Source organism: Platalea leucorodia (assembly GCF_965183815.1).
Source record: "Platalea leucorodia genome assembly, chromosome: 8".
Taxonomy (NCBI): domain Eukaryota; kingdom Metazoa; phylum Chordata; class Aves; order Pelecaniformes; family Threskiornithidae; genus Platalea; species Platalea leucorodia.
The window spans coordinates 55,180,790-55,196,168 of record NC_138830.1 but is presented as its reverse complement, the minus strand read 5'-3'; the positions used below and the strand labels follow the sequence as shown (position 1 = coordinate 55,196,168).

The 15,379-nt window shown below is 40.7% G+C and overlaps 1 protein-coding gene across 6 annotated transcripts in view; it reads right to left on the bottom strand.

The window, feature by feature from the left end:
* BANP (BTG3 associated nuclear protein) overlaps positions 1-15,173 on the bottom strand; it is a 154,413-nt gene extending 139,240 nt beyond the window's left edge. For all 6 annotated transcript variants that reach the window (XM_082320301.1, XM_082320305.1, XM_082320303.1 and 3 more), the window contains exons 1-2: positions 15,057-15,173; positions 167-311 (exon numbers count right to left, since the gene is read on the bottom strand). In XM_082320301.1, the coding sequence (XP_082176427.1) occupies positions 167-236 (70 nt within the window). In that variant the 5' untranslated portion in view covers positions 237-311; positions 15,057-15,173. The remainder of the gene's footprint in view (positions 1-166; positions 312-15,056) is intronic.
* Between the last annotated feature and the right edge of the window lie 206 nt (positions 15,174-15,379).

The window sequence follows — 15,379 nt, the reverse complement described above, 5'->3', positions numbered from 1 at the left end:
TAAGCTGTTGAAAACTTGGTATGTAGTCGTAACAAGCGCCTCTCAGAAAAAAAATCCGCAGCACTGCTTTATAGTTTTAAGCAAAGCTCAATAGCAATTTCCACCTTGTTAATGGGCAATACTATAAATGATCTGTCTCATGCCATCACTGCCATCTCTACTGTACCTGGGTTATCTGGAGTCAAGTCTTCAACAGCGATCTGAACAACATCTGCCAAATCCTGTTCTGACATCATTCAGAACCAGGCAGCAATATCCAGTCAAACACCGCTGCAGGCCCCCAAATCAGTAATTTTACAAGTCATGCAATCCTGAAAAACAGCAGCAAGGAGAGTGTTAATACAGATATACTTATCAATAGCGCATTTATTTTTTTATTCTTCCTCTATAAAAGGAGATGCTGTTCTTAACAGAAGTGACCAGGCTACAAAGTGATCACCCAGTGGTACCAACTGCTACTTTAGTCGGTAGCCTCATCAAAGAGCCGAGGACTGAATTACCTGCCCCACCTCTACGAGTAATCTTTCTATACTAGGACTAAAACAAGAGCTCAAGCTTTCCTTGCTGATCCACCTTTCTGCATTTTCCCAATGGATAAAGACAAGATTTAGCTTCAGAGATTTGGCAGCTCATCACTATAAATTACAAAATAAAATGTTTTCTTTTAAATTGATTTTTTGTTTTACAAGTTTTAAGAACATACAAGATCATTCCTAAATTGCAGGGGTTTAATGTACAAATCATTACTTAGCTCCTGGAAGTGATCAGACTTTAGCATTCAGTCTTGCTGTTGCAAAAGCAGATGAAGCTCCCAAGCCACATTACATTTGCAATTACTGCGTTCTGTACAGATCTATATGCAGACAAGATCCTTACATATATGAATTTTAACAGGCTTCTAAAATCTCCATAAACATTCAGTGAGAACAGGGAGCTTCCTCTCAGCTAATTACAACTAGACTTGAAGCAAAACTTGACTTTGTTTTCTTGGCTATTGAACTTGCCTTGTTTTTCTACAGCTCAATTCTGATGAAACTATTTTCAGAATATGGTCCTGATTTTAAAGCCAAAATATTTCTCAGCCCTGCTCCCTTGGAATTCTCTGTCAAGCTTATTTATTAGCGTTTTAAGAGAAACCTTCAGCCTGTAAAACTGAATTGGAATCACTGGAACCACTCCTATCTGTGCTTTCCCACAGTTTACAAAAGGATGGACAACGAATACCAAGAGATCAGCCGATTTTTTCCTTTTTAAGCTGAAGCAAAACACATTAAAGAGAGAATCTGAGGTTTCCTAATGGAAATGGTAATTGATCTGTTAACACCGACACTGAATCAAATCCAGCTACGCATAAAGATTTTCCTCCTTCCCTCTTCCACCTGAGCACAAGCAAGCCATTAAGCCAGACAGGTGGAGCGCAAATTTTTGAAGAGAGCAACACAACCTACAGAAGAATTTTGAGCCTGGCCTGAGCAACCGCTGCGCGCTGTGAAAGCCCGTCTCAAAAGGAGGACTCCCCACATATCAGAATTGTTTACTCAAAATACCAGCACTGCCAATACTGAGTCATTTGAAATTCTGATCATGGTGAAAAACTGTTGGGACAGCACAGACTGTGGCAGCACGCCCAAAAAAACCTGGCAATACATTAGTGCATATGGATGCCATTTTGGCAAATTTTATTTGCCATTTCTGAGAAATCCTGGTAACCAGCCAGGCTTAACATAATAAAACAGCTGTGCTACAGTTACTGTTTCATAATGTTACATACTGCTAGTAATATTAAGAACCCTGCCCTCAACTTGAAGGAAGACATCCGCCGCTCCGAACACTAAAAAAGGACAAATTAGAACAAAACCCAACTTTTAAAACGTTGTCTATTTACACGATTCAAGATTTCACTGATACTTCACATGTTGCATTTCAGCCAGTTACAGTTACAAATACATTGCTATTTTATAAAACATTCCACAGGATTTGCAATGCTTTTGTTTAAATCCCCTTTAATACTTCATGTGATGCACATATTTAGCCTTCCAAAATTCATCATTAAAAAAAAAATCACTGGAATTAATTAAACCTTTCTTCAACACAAAAAATAATTTCACACTTCTGACATCTGTTCTCCACCTCTCACGGGTCATAGTCTGAAAGTATTCAACCTCACATCAGAAAAGTACCACCAAGCTATTTGTCACAGTCTTTAAACAAGGGCATAACAACCAAACTATGACTGGCAGAACAGCTACTACATATACGCAGCAATGTGTCTTCATATCATTAGTATTTATTTCCATTTAAACAAATTTTATTACAATTTCAGTAAGTCAGACACAGCTTATAGGCAAGTAGCCAACAGCCTGACAGAACACATTTTTGCCTGCTCAACAGGCAGAACAAAATATACTTCTGCTGTCACCAGACATAGTGAGCTCCTGTATCAAAACATAAGGGGAAAACAAATAAATTTGTTATTAACACTAGATGTGTGGATTAGGAAAGCAATGCCCAAGTAAGCTACCTCGGGTACTGCAACCACAGCAGTTATCACAACTTGAATAAAATGCCCTTCTTCCAAATTCAAATTTCAATTTATAATAGAAAATATAAGCACTGGTTTAACCTTGCTTTCAGAACCAATGGTAAAAGCCAGATAAACTAATCTAACACTAACTCTAATCCTGTTAAATTTTATCAGCTTTAAAAAGCCTCAGTCAACAAATTCAGAATAACTTTGCCAATATAGTTTCCACATATTTTACTCAGTGAAGCATTTACCAGCATTTCCTCACATAAAACACTTATTTTCTTGAAATTTGCTCTACGTTCCCAGCCCTTTTTTTTTTTTTTTTTTTTTATTCCTTTCTTTCTTCTGGCTGAAACCCTAGTCCCCATTAATTCTAAATTAAGTGTATGTACATTGGCATTAAGAAGCCAATGCTGAAATACTACCTGGAACAAATATTAAGCTGTAAGAAAGAAATATTAACAGAAAGCCAGGGAGCCAAGGATAAACTACAACAGGGACATGGAATGTGCCCACTTTTTCTCCCCCAACCAGCGTCTGGACATTGGATCAACAGAGCAATATTTTATAGTCAATTTGCCATTATCTGGGAGGAGGAGGGTATGGGAAGACAGCTTATACCAGACAATGGAAAATATCTCATTAACACATACACTACGGGAGGCCTTGGCCAGCCCCACTCAAACTGACTCCAGCGGATCTGTTTAGGTGGATCTACACCGCACTCATCGCTTCTCCCGGACGGCTTTGTCGGCGGTTGGAAGAGACTACTTCAACTCTTACCCAAGGCAAAAACTGAAAAACAGGTTACGGTGTGTATCAGAGTGTGTATTTCCTCCCACCTCTATTCCCACTTCAGCCCTGCGTGCCTTCAAATCTGTGTTACTCAAATGTTTCTAACCCTTCAGACCCTTCCCAGATCAGCTCTTTTACTGTCCACCCCAGACACTACTTTGGTAATCCTTGCCTACAAACCCACCAGAAACCCATTCCTGTGGTATAAAGAAGCACAAATTAAAAACTGTATCACGTTTTAATCACAGTGAATAATGTAAATAATCACACAGAGCAAACATACTGCATTAGTTTCTTCTTGCCTCCCAAAGGAAAAATATTCTTTCAAAATTTGAGAAAACAGTCCTAAGATTCCAAGACAGAACAAGCATCAATATGAAGTAACAGAACTAAATCTTCTAATAATAGTCTATTTCATCACCCATCAAAACTTTAAAATATTAATTTCCCTATTTATGCACGATGAGTTGAAATTAAAGACAAACACTCCTCCCTGTTCTTGGCTTTTCATATTCAGAAACAAAGCTGAAAAGGGGTGCAAAAAGCCTAGAGCATTCCTACGACCACTTGCTAGGAGGTGGCTCTAGTACTGGAACCCTCAGAAAAACTCATCAGAGACAACTAAAGGTATACATTTAAAGCAGATTAGACAAAGTGCACTAAAAATCTCTGCCAACGCTCTTACTCAGAATCGATGTACTTAACACAGAATTAAAGCAGCCTTTGTTTAATTAAGTAAATGAATATTTGTAAGCAACTAAATTAAATTCACCTAAGTTCCAGATTAGTTTTTCTACACACAAGTTTAATGCAATTTAATTAATCTATTTTAAAACATTAATTCAGAATAATTCTTCTGAGCAGTCCCTTGTAAACAAACCTATCTACTGAAATATCTCATGGCTTTACAAAGTCACAGGGTGTCATTCCAAAGCATATAATCGAAAACATCCAATGCCTTGTTAACATATAACATGCACAAAACATAAATCTTCTCTCTCATACTAATTAGTGAGGGTACACACTGTATTTTAAAAAAACAATTTCCAAACCTCTAGTCTACTTAAGAGTGTTTAATTTCACTTCTCTTATTTGAGCAGCTAATCACTCCCCTGGGTAATATTTCTCAGTGCTATTGATAAATGAAAAAACTTCTCTCATACTTCAATTTGCACTATGACAAAAATTTACTTCTGATTGTGTGAAAAAAGCCAAAGGATGCCATTTTACTTTGCCCAGCCCAAAAGCCCCAAATGTTCTTCCCCTTCTTCATTGCACTTTTCCTTTAAATCAATTAAGGCCAATTTTCAAATACATCATTTCTGTTACTAATATATATATATTCTTCTTTATACAAGCACTATTAGCCAATCAGCCCATTTTTCTGAGCCTAATATCTACCACGAATGGGACAAAGGTCCTTATCTCGCAAAGAGCTAAGATTTGCTGACACTTACAGAAGTTTTCCAAAACAGCAAACCAGCTAGACTACAAAGGCAAGCCTAATGATAAGGATGTATTTTATACATGCATGCAAGTGTATTAATCCTCTGTGAGGACAACTTCTGTGAGTGCAGAAGTAAAATGACCTTATACTGTAAAGGGATTATAGTATAAAGATCATCTTCCCTCTGAAACTGAAGATCCATAGAGGACATAGTACTCATTAACTCTACTGCTTTAGTTAAGTCAGTGCAACTTCCCTGAGTACTTGTCCCTTTGGGGAAACAGCCCTGAAGGACCACTGAGCTTCAAGTCTCTGTGCAAAGAATAACCCACACCAAGAATGCCTTTCTGCAGTTCAGTTTAATCCACTCTGCAAGCAAATGATGCAAAACCAGCCAAAAGGCACTCCAAGTACAAAACAAAATTTTGCACATGATAGCCTTAACGAAGAACACCCAGCATGCTCAGGTGATAACCCTGGCTAACCTGGCAACAGATCTCCTGCACTGAGAAGTCTGTCACGTCTTCACAGAAACCATCTCCACGAGTAGTCCCATGGAAAGAACTGGGAAACGTTCATATAATTTGATACGTGAAGTTACTCACAGGTATTACAAGGTTCAGAACCTGACAATGCTCTTTCAGTCTTGCTCTGTGACTTACGACATTTTTATAATCCCAAAGTCTGGCTTCTTCTCTAAAATAAAGTCACTTTAGCTGGCAGCTGGAACAGAGCCTGCCTACACTGATTCATAATTCCCCAACAAGCCACATCAGTGCAAATGTTAATGCACTGTAACAGATGAGGAATAACATCATAAAACGCAACAACTGAATAGCATGCAGGGTTAAATGCACTGTAAATACAAGAGCTACCAGCCTCCCTTACGCTCCAACTCTCTGAAGCTGCAGTCTATCAGAACATGAAGTTGAAAATTATTTTGAGGGGGAGGATGGGGGGAAAAAGAAAAAAAAAAAAAGATCAGAATTTACACTTCTTTATTACTACTAAAAACTATGAAGGAGAAGATTCTAATCTTTCTTAGCATCTGTTTAGCTTTCATCCTTATTCTCAATCCACCTTAAAAGGCAAGTAAAAACATTGTGGTTTAAGTAAATTTCATAGTAAAACTACACAAGCGTTTAACAATTTAAAAAATTAGTGTAACAATCTACAGGCATCTTTGGTTCAGCCAAAGATCAGGAAAAAAAAAGTCTATCTTCCCAAAACACATGAGAAACGTTCCTTATCTGTGAAAGCACGGACAGCAGCCATAACATTCTGGAGATAGATATATAACGTAAATATCACTCACAGAGATGCTATGCTGATGGACTCCAGTACAAGTTCTTAAAATACAGACAGCAACAGAAAAAAGGAAACAGCCGCTCCAAGAATAAAGGATCTCGGAGTACAAAATCTTGCAGGGAGGCAGAAATTCTCAAACTTTGCTATGAAAGCTCACATTATTATTATTATTATTATTATTATTGTTTTGCTTCTAGAAGTATTTCCCCCCCCCCTTTTTTTTTTTCATTCCACCTGGTACAAGCCACTGTTTTGCTTGGATGCCTTTTTCTAACTCTTCTAATCCACTGCCGTTGGCCACAATCCTAACACACCGTACAACAAACTAAAACAGAAATACCACTGTCCTGCTTTCCCGTGTACTCATACCAGCTTAACACGCGCTGGCACAAGGAACGACAGCCTTGAGTGTGTGGCCGCAGACACCAGCAACTCAAGCACAAATCCTCTGTGGACCTTCTATAAACGCTCTTCTTGCTGTCATGTGCCAACACCCATGCTGCCACATCTTTGATATAATTATTCCCAAGTGAGCTAGGAAGGATGCGTTAACACCTATTATAACTACACTTTCAGGTGCTTAGACATGCAAAAAAGTCTGAGTTTAATTTTACAGACATATAAACCCATTGAACGTAATGAGACTACCCATATGGACGGGATATACGTAAGTGTTTGCAGACTCAGTGCCTTAAGGCAGAGGTCAGTTTTCTGCATCGTGGTATAATTATCCTAGGACACAGGTCACTGATGCCAGGCACGGTTTGTACGTACGGTTGAAAACCAGCAAATACGAAACAAGAACTGCCCGGACAGCAAATGCAGTATGCAGAACCAGATGTAGCGATGATGTTTTATTGGTTTCATCCACTAGATGGAGAATCTTTATTGATAACAGCTCCAAAAAAACCTGCAAGTACTTAAATTCAAAGAACAAACTTCCAGAATTAGTTTCAGGTTATTTATGTAAAAGTGTCTCCCAGCCTCAAAGAACTTCTACCCATGATTAGAATTTTTTTTGAGATGGGTAGTCCAGATGTCCTTTGAACTCTGGGTAACTGTACCTTCATTTGAAGCTAGAAGTTACTATTTTTTTTTTTTATAACCTCTTAATCTCTTTTTCTGTGATACTTCATATCGACTTTAGGAATGTCAAACCACTGCCTAACACAACCAGAATTATTTGGGACAGATCTTAGATCTTTACAAAAGCTATAACACTGATAAAAGCATTTTTCTTTTGTGCCTCAGTAAACTCTAAAACATCCTGCAGATGTTGGGAATGGACATATTTTTGGTGAGGTTATCAGCATAACTTGAATGCTTGCAGAGCGTATTCCAATTAACAACGTCAGATTCAAAGCATGCCTCAAAACATCACACCTAACTCACTGTGCCTATGTCTTCACATAGAGGTGGCTGTACCCTTGGGGCTTTCTATGCCAGAAACTATCCTCAGAAAGAGAGAATAAGTTTGGTCCTGTAAATTTCCTATTCAGGAGTACTTCCATATGTTCCTAGCAAAATTACATTCCTGCTAAACAGGTAAAATCAAAACCAAAAACTACGTGAACGCTACTGCTAGTTGAAACACGAACGAACAAGAAAAATGAATGGAACAAAACCACAACTGCACACTCATTGTCACGCTGTCCACAAGCAGAAAGCTCTTACCAGAACATTACATACATGAGGAAGAGCAAAACTTGGCTTGAAGTTTCATACTGCAGTGTAAGTGGATTATACAGCAGTCAAAACATTGTACTTAAGTACTTTAATTCTAAGTGCTTTGTTTCTTATTTTCCATCTCAAAACTCAAAGGACATTAAAACGTTATGCTTCACCTAAGGTGAAAGAAACCACAGTACTCTACAGACTTCAGCAACAACAGGTCTAGTAGGACGTGTGCTACTGGTCCACCAAGGGATCACCCTACACACTCTTCAGGATTCAATTTTCCCATCTGGGAAAGAAAAAAAGGGAAAAAAAAATCTTCCTGCCCAAAAAAACCAAGGTGCAGTATCTGCCTGGTTCCTGAATAAAAGGTGTTATTTTAAATGAGTTGGTATTATTCCTCCTGCAAGGGAAACAGAGAGGAAACAACAGTGATTTTTAAACATCTCATAGGGCCTTTACTGAGAAGTGATTAAGAGCTGAGGTGGAGGGAGGGAGAGGGGAACTTTCTTTGGAAAGCTAATATTCCAGAAAACACTGGTAGCTGAAGCATCGCCAGCTATGAAATCAACCTAGTACTAACTCGGAGCAGGTACCACCCAAAGTTCTTGCACCACACCGTAACTTTCACAAGCAGGAGGACAAAGGAACATGGCAAATGAGCTTCACCGCTGCTATACAAAAGATCTGCAGAGGCAGCTGAAAAGCGGAATGAGAAAAGCTGTGAAGTCCTCTTCCAGTCCCAGGAATCAATCGCTTGGAGGAGGGGTGCAAGCAGTACAAACATCTTTTACAGACATCAGAACGCAGTCTTTTTTCAGATGAGCCTCCTTTGCAGCAGAGGGATCCGCATTATGCTCATGACACGCAAGTTGCTTCACGACGGATCAAGGGAGCACATTTTCCCCCAGCAAGGATGTGTAGACTGGGACACAGTTTATCACCAGATCTTTGACCCTAAACTTGCACAAGAGAAGACTTTGGAGAATACCATTTCTATCAAATTTGAGTTTCATTACTTGGGGGGGGGGGAAGTGTACCAATATTAAAACATTTTGAAATCTCAATGGCATAGACTGAAATAATTTTGAGAAATTTTAACTCTAATTTCCCACGTGAAGTGGATGCCAAAAAGCTGAAAAGTTCTTCAAGACCGTACATGATATATTTGTAGCTGCCTTCTAGCTAACAATACTGTGTGTTGGTCAGAAACTCTTTGAGATACTTTCTGTGCAACTACTGGTTCAACTCAAAAGGATTTTTCTGAGGAATATATGGATGAGAAGAATAACGGATCTAGATATCAGCTATTTATTCAATATTTTAATCCCCTTTGGAAAGTGGGAAATAAATACCATAACAAAAGGGTTGCAACTAAAAATAACAGTTCTAAAAAAACTGTCAGATGCTACCAAGAGAGAGAAGGAGGTGAAAAAATTTTTTAATATTAAAACACTTGCTAAAACTTGCTGAATAAATGACAGCTTCTGCATATTGACCACCTACATATACCTGATAAAAGCACTTGCACGCATCTCTAATGTAACTTCATTAACTATTTCAATATTAAGTAGCTATCCCATAAGTTTCCTTCCTGCTAAATACTTTAATTCTCTCTATTTTACTGTGCAACCATTTGATATTTGTGAAAATCTATGCAATCTATATTATTTTAAATTTATTTCCCTTTTGCAAGACTGGAAGCATACAGTCAAGATCAAAAGATGGGAAATAAACAGATTTTAAGGAAATTAGCATAGTTTTCAACTTATACCTCTGAGAGCTCAGCGTTTTGGTTTGGTGGTTTGTTTGTTTTTTTTTCTTTCCTTTTTTTTTTTTTTTGAAAGCCCAGTCAAATCATTTCAGTATCACAAAGTAATTTTTCCCCCTCATAAAAAAAATTAATTCTCTGTATTCAAGAAAACAGCTTAATGAATAGTATCACAGGTGGTGCTTTAAACTTCAAATGACCACTGAAATGGCAAGGCCATTAACTCAATGCAATTATTTAATAAGAAATGTTTACCAAAGGAAAAATTTTAGAGTAGATTAAATTTTCTATGAAGATTGCCTCTTTCAGAAGCCCTCACAATGATGAAGCTTCGGCGGGGCTGGGCTCTGCCTCAGTGGGAAAAGGCGTGCCAGTATGCCACGAGACTTGCTGACTCCATAGGAAGGCTCATCACCAATTTTGGCATCAAAGACCCCATGCTAACAGTTACATTACCAGAAGAGCCTGTGATTCTTCAAACCTTCCAACAGCATTTATTCTGGGTTTATAAAGAGACCTAGAAGAAAGGCTGAGTGAAGAATAAGCTAGCAACCATGCTGTATAGAAAAAAAACCAACCTGGTTAAGACTTCTGTCCAAAGGATTGAACAACTGAATTCCTAAAACGCATCTTCTATTACTAGCTCTGCCAAAGCAAACATTACTTCACTTCACAAACCAAACACTGCAATTTAGTTTAAACAGAAAATGATTACTTTTAAATATGTTGCTAAAAAGTGTATGATAATTGGGGGGGGGGGGGGGCGGCGGGGGGGGTGTCAAATGAGCCTCTTCTTTATTAGAAATTACCCAAAATGGGGAAAAAAACACAACAGAATCTCATGCTTTCTGAGGAAAAAGCATTAGAAGTTAAACAAATTAATTCTTTAAATTATGGCAGACAGAACTGGACTTTTTAAGTAATAAAAAATACCTAATTATTCACTTCCATAAACATCAGATTTAGGTTGGAGACTATTATTTCCTCTAAAGAGTTAAAGATATCAGTAAATTCAGAGTATGTTTCAAACTGAAATCGCAGCAGTGGCAGATATAAGCATGTACATCTTTGATCAAACTAAAAACTGGCTCTGACAGAGATCTCCAAGTTTAACAACATCCATATTTTTCAATCATAAAGAATAAGAAAGTTCTCTACTTAAAGCCAAGGAAAAGATCATTTAGAAACTCTAGTTAGTGCAGAAAACTGCTTGTATGTGTTTCTGGAAGCAGACAGACTGCAGAAATGACCTGTCACTGTCTAGATAAAAATGAAAGCAAGAGCAACTCTTGAGCCACGCATTCCCTGGGAAATACAAGCACCGCTCCAACGTCATGACGACATCACATCACCAACGCCACGCTAGGCTAGGACTAGAACTGCACGATGAAAATCCCCATCAGTGAAATCCCAACCAGAAGAGACTGCCGAGGAAAAACATCTTGCCCCATGCTGGTTTGCAACAAAACAGCACCGCTGAGAAGCCACTTCCATCTGGCTCAACTGTGCTACGTCCAAAGCTGCTGCTCTCCTCCGCTCCAGGACATTGTGTGCATGTCACGGGGCGCTCTCCCACACGACATCATTTGTCAGGTCTGCGTAGTGGAGCACGGACACTATGCCAGAACCTCGTTTCCTCTGACCATCGTATTCATTCACCAGCTCTCGTACAGAGACTGAAAATAAACGCAGAGGCGGGTTGTGGGAACAAGACACGTACCCGAACCTGACCTCCTTCGGTGTGCTTTGTAAGACGCCCTTGCTTAGTGCACGCTTTTCACTGACAGAAGGAATTAAACTGGAAGGTTACAGTATTAGAAAGTCTTAACTTCCTTGTTGCAGGAAAAAGGCTTTGCTCTATCACTCAGAGGCTTTGCCTCGGAAAGCTGTTCAGTTTAAACACAGCAGGCGCCCCAGGACCAGTATGCGCTATGACAAGCGCCTCCCTCAAGTTCAAGGGAAGTTTGTGCAAAATGCTTTATTCTTATGTGTTTGGCTTACCTAAACCAGAATCTTTGACAACAAAACGGAATAATATGATTTATATTTTTTTATCATTTTTTATTTTTCCTAGTATGTACACTGCTAATCTTCTAAACTCTAGAAAAACTTTCTGATCTAGCAATTCCAGGGGGGACAAGGACAGACCCCAATGTTGGCACAGGCTTCTACTATCAAAAAGCATGATGGCCAACATAAAATATACAACAAGTAATCTGCTTACTCAGAAGTCATCTAATGTATTTACCTCCTGTAGCTATCTAGAAAAAGGAAACATTCAAGCTACTGAAACAGACCTTAGCACTGTTTTAAAACATAGGGATAATACTAGTATTTTTCAATTCTTACCAAAAATACTTATTAAAATAAACTGAGGAGCATCATTTCAGTAGAAAAACGTAGAGCACGTAGTTCTTCACATTCTGAAATACTTTCATTAGTACAGTCTGACCCTGTTTTGCCATTCCCCCTCCCTCCTCTAGGAAAAAAAAAAAAAAAAAGTAACTCCAGCTTTAAACTTGCAAGCCTATATATTCATAGAATGTTAAAGAGAGGTCAGTTGGTATATATACCGGACACATTTGTGTCTAAGGAGCGGGGAAGGAAGGGGTCTTTAACTTTACAGCTGCTAAGAATTCACTCCATGGGCAGGAGAGATGCACCATAAAATACAGGTGCTCCAATTTTCAGAGGGAAATTTGAACGCAATGTATTTGTCCCTTAAGTGGTCTAAGTCAGGGTTTTACAAACAGGAAGCAAAATAAAATAATTTTGTTCAACAGACGACATTACAAATTATTTTATTTAAAGTCCCAAATGCAAAGGATTTTACGAAGTTAATCCTTTTGTGCGCTTTTGCTTAACGTCTTAACATGCAGTCTAACAAGTGGCAGGCAAAACTAAGCGCTTGACGGTAGCTTTAAAAACCTAAAACTGCAAGGAAACAAGTGTTTGACATGACTTTAAAGACATTTTATTCTTTTTATTTTTACTTGGAAAAAAGATGATGGTTTAGCCTTTTAATAAATATGTAAAAAACAGAAAACAAAATTACTTCAATAGTTAACAACTAAATATCAAGTTTCAAACTAAAGGAAATCAAATCTGTGAAAAAAATTTTATTGGCAAAGTTTAGCATACATAGACATTTTGTTGTTCTATTTCTAATCGTTAGCTTTGCATTGTCTCCTACAAGTAGCTCTTGCTGTTCTGCTCATTTCACAGCTTCTGTAGATCTCTGGGACAAGAGCTTCTGTGCACAAAGAGAAACACCCATCTCTTCCTTTCAAAACGAATGTACTGAGAGAGTCTTTACTTTCTAAGGAGCACCACAGCAATTTCAATTCAAGGCATTCTTCAATGAAAGATATGAAGATGTTCAAGTTCTGACAACGTAAAGGCACGTATTCTTCCTGCACACACGATGCTTTACAAGTTTAGGGAAAAGCTCAAGTTAAAGACCAGAGACAACCTCAAGTCCTTGCAAATGCGAGCATATTACTGTCATTAACGTGGGTCTGAATCCCACAGCACAGCACTACTCCTTGCAAAATCAAGGTAAACCCGTTAAGTGGCACTTCTGGTTACATGGAGCTATGACTATAAGCTTATCTTTCTTCACCTAATCAGTCCAAACCAGCATAGAACAAGCATGTCGTACTGCGTCAACAACAGCACAGGCAGGAAACAAGCCTTTTTCAAACATGCTTAGCAGAACGCGTGCTGATGGAACCCTTTCAACTGTGAACATTGATAATTAGCGCTCACTATATTACTACCATACCCTTAATGTTATTATTCAATCACTCCGCATGTTATTAATCAATTTCTCCTTTAAAAGAACCTTAAAATTTAAAGCCTGTCCTGTAACCACACAACCACCTAAGCATGGCTGGATAATTAAGACATTAAAGCCAGCTACTGTCATTGTAAAAGAGATTATAAATTACAAAAGAAACAAAAAAGTTACAAAATATTTTCATCCTCTGAAGGAGATGGAATGTTTCTCAAATCCAAACTCAAATCTTTTTACTCTCTTCAATAAATTAAACCAGTCCTTCTTCGTAACATCTTTTCATGTATTTTTGAAAACTGAACTACCGCCAAGATGTCACTTAATGTACGGAATAAGGCTCCAACAGTTTCAGAACCAAATTCAAGTTATTCTGGCTGATTTCTAGGAATATTCATTTTAAACATATATTAGTACTTTCTAACAGAGAAAATCCATGGTTTCAAGAGGCACGACTATGACATTATTAAGACAAAGGCATTTTTTGTTTGGCTGTTTGTTTGTTGTTTTAAGATCTTGCTTGAGCACTCAAAATTCTACAAATTTTACGCTTGCTTTCTGAAAGCCTGACATCAACAGGGTAGTACACCTAAGGTAACCTCACATGGAAGGCAAAAAAAGTAACAAAAAACGTTCCAAACTATCATTTTGAAAGCTGCTTCCACTGAAGCAGTCACTCAGTTGCTAATATCCCTCCAAAACCCAAAAATCTTCCCTTGAGAGCTCTAAAAATAAACTGATACTTAAACTATATGTCCCATAGCAGGATAAAATTACTATATTTGGTTAAGTACACAACTTCCCACTGCACAAGGATTTAAAAAAAAAAAAAAAAAAAAAAAACAGAAAAAAAACAACACTTGAATTGCAAATAAGGAAAAAGGGGAAATGGAGTGTGTTGTCAAACACATCACTAATACGAAGAGACTGGAAAGTATCAACCAATGGACGTGAAAAACCCTTACTATGACTAAATGACCACACACGCCATACAGCCCCCCAGGAGACTATTTTTCCCCCCCCCCCCCAGCAGGCATGTGAAAAGCAGCAGCCCCTCTCCATTAGCGCTACCTGCAAGCAGCGGAGAGAAAAGGCAGAGGCAGCACCCGTGCCACCGGTCATTTACACCCTCCTGCGACAGGGAGGGAGGGAGGGCGCTCAGCGATGCCCCTTCCCCAAAACCTGCCTGCGGCGCAGCCTGCGCGCCCCGGGAGAGGGAAGGCTCAAACCCGCCCCGTCCTTCAGGACGGGAAAACGCAAGCCTCGGGGAGGCGGGGGAGCGGGCACGGTCTTCGGGGACACCGCCGGGGAGGGACAGCCCAGACCCCGCTCGCCCCGCAGGGGTGACCAGCGGCCCCCCGCAGCGGTAGCCAGAGAAGGAGCCAGCCCTGAGCAGCGCCAGCAAGGGGGGGGGACACCCCTCCCCGGGCCTGAGCGCGGAGGAGGCAGGCGGGGAGCCAGGCGACGAAGAGCAGCCCCCCGCGGAGGGCCCGGCTCCGGCGTCCCGCGGCGGGAGGAGGCGAGTCCCCGGTCGCCCCCCCCGGCCCCGTCCGGCTGAGGGGGCGGGAGCCCGCGGCCCCCCCCCGGCCTCGGCCCCTCCCCGGAGCCGCCGCCTCGCGGCCCGGGTGCTCGGGCGGCGCTGTGAGGAGCGGGAAGGCTGCGAGGGCCGGGGCTCTACGCCCGGCGCCAGGCCCCCCGGGAGCTCAGCCCCAGCCGTCCGGCCGCGGGGCGCCGCGGTTACCGTGTGCGGTGGCGAATTCTCGTGGTGTTTGTCGAGCGGCTGCGATAATGGCGTCCTTCCTCGCGAGAGATCTCCCTCTCCTCAGCGCGCAGGCGCCGCCGCCCTGCGCCCGCTCGGCCCCCGCCCGCCCCGAGCGCCCGCGCAGGCGCACGGGGGAGGCGGCCCGGCGGCCGCCCTTCACCGCCGCGCCGCCGGGAGAGACTACAATTCCCAGAGGGCAGCGCGTCGGCTCCGCGGCACCGCCCCCGCCGAGCAGGCCGGGACCTGTAGTACACGCGGCTGGGGCAGCGCATGCCGGGAATTGTAGTCCGCACCACACACCC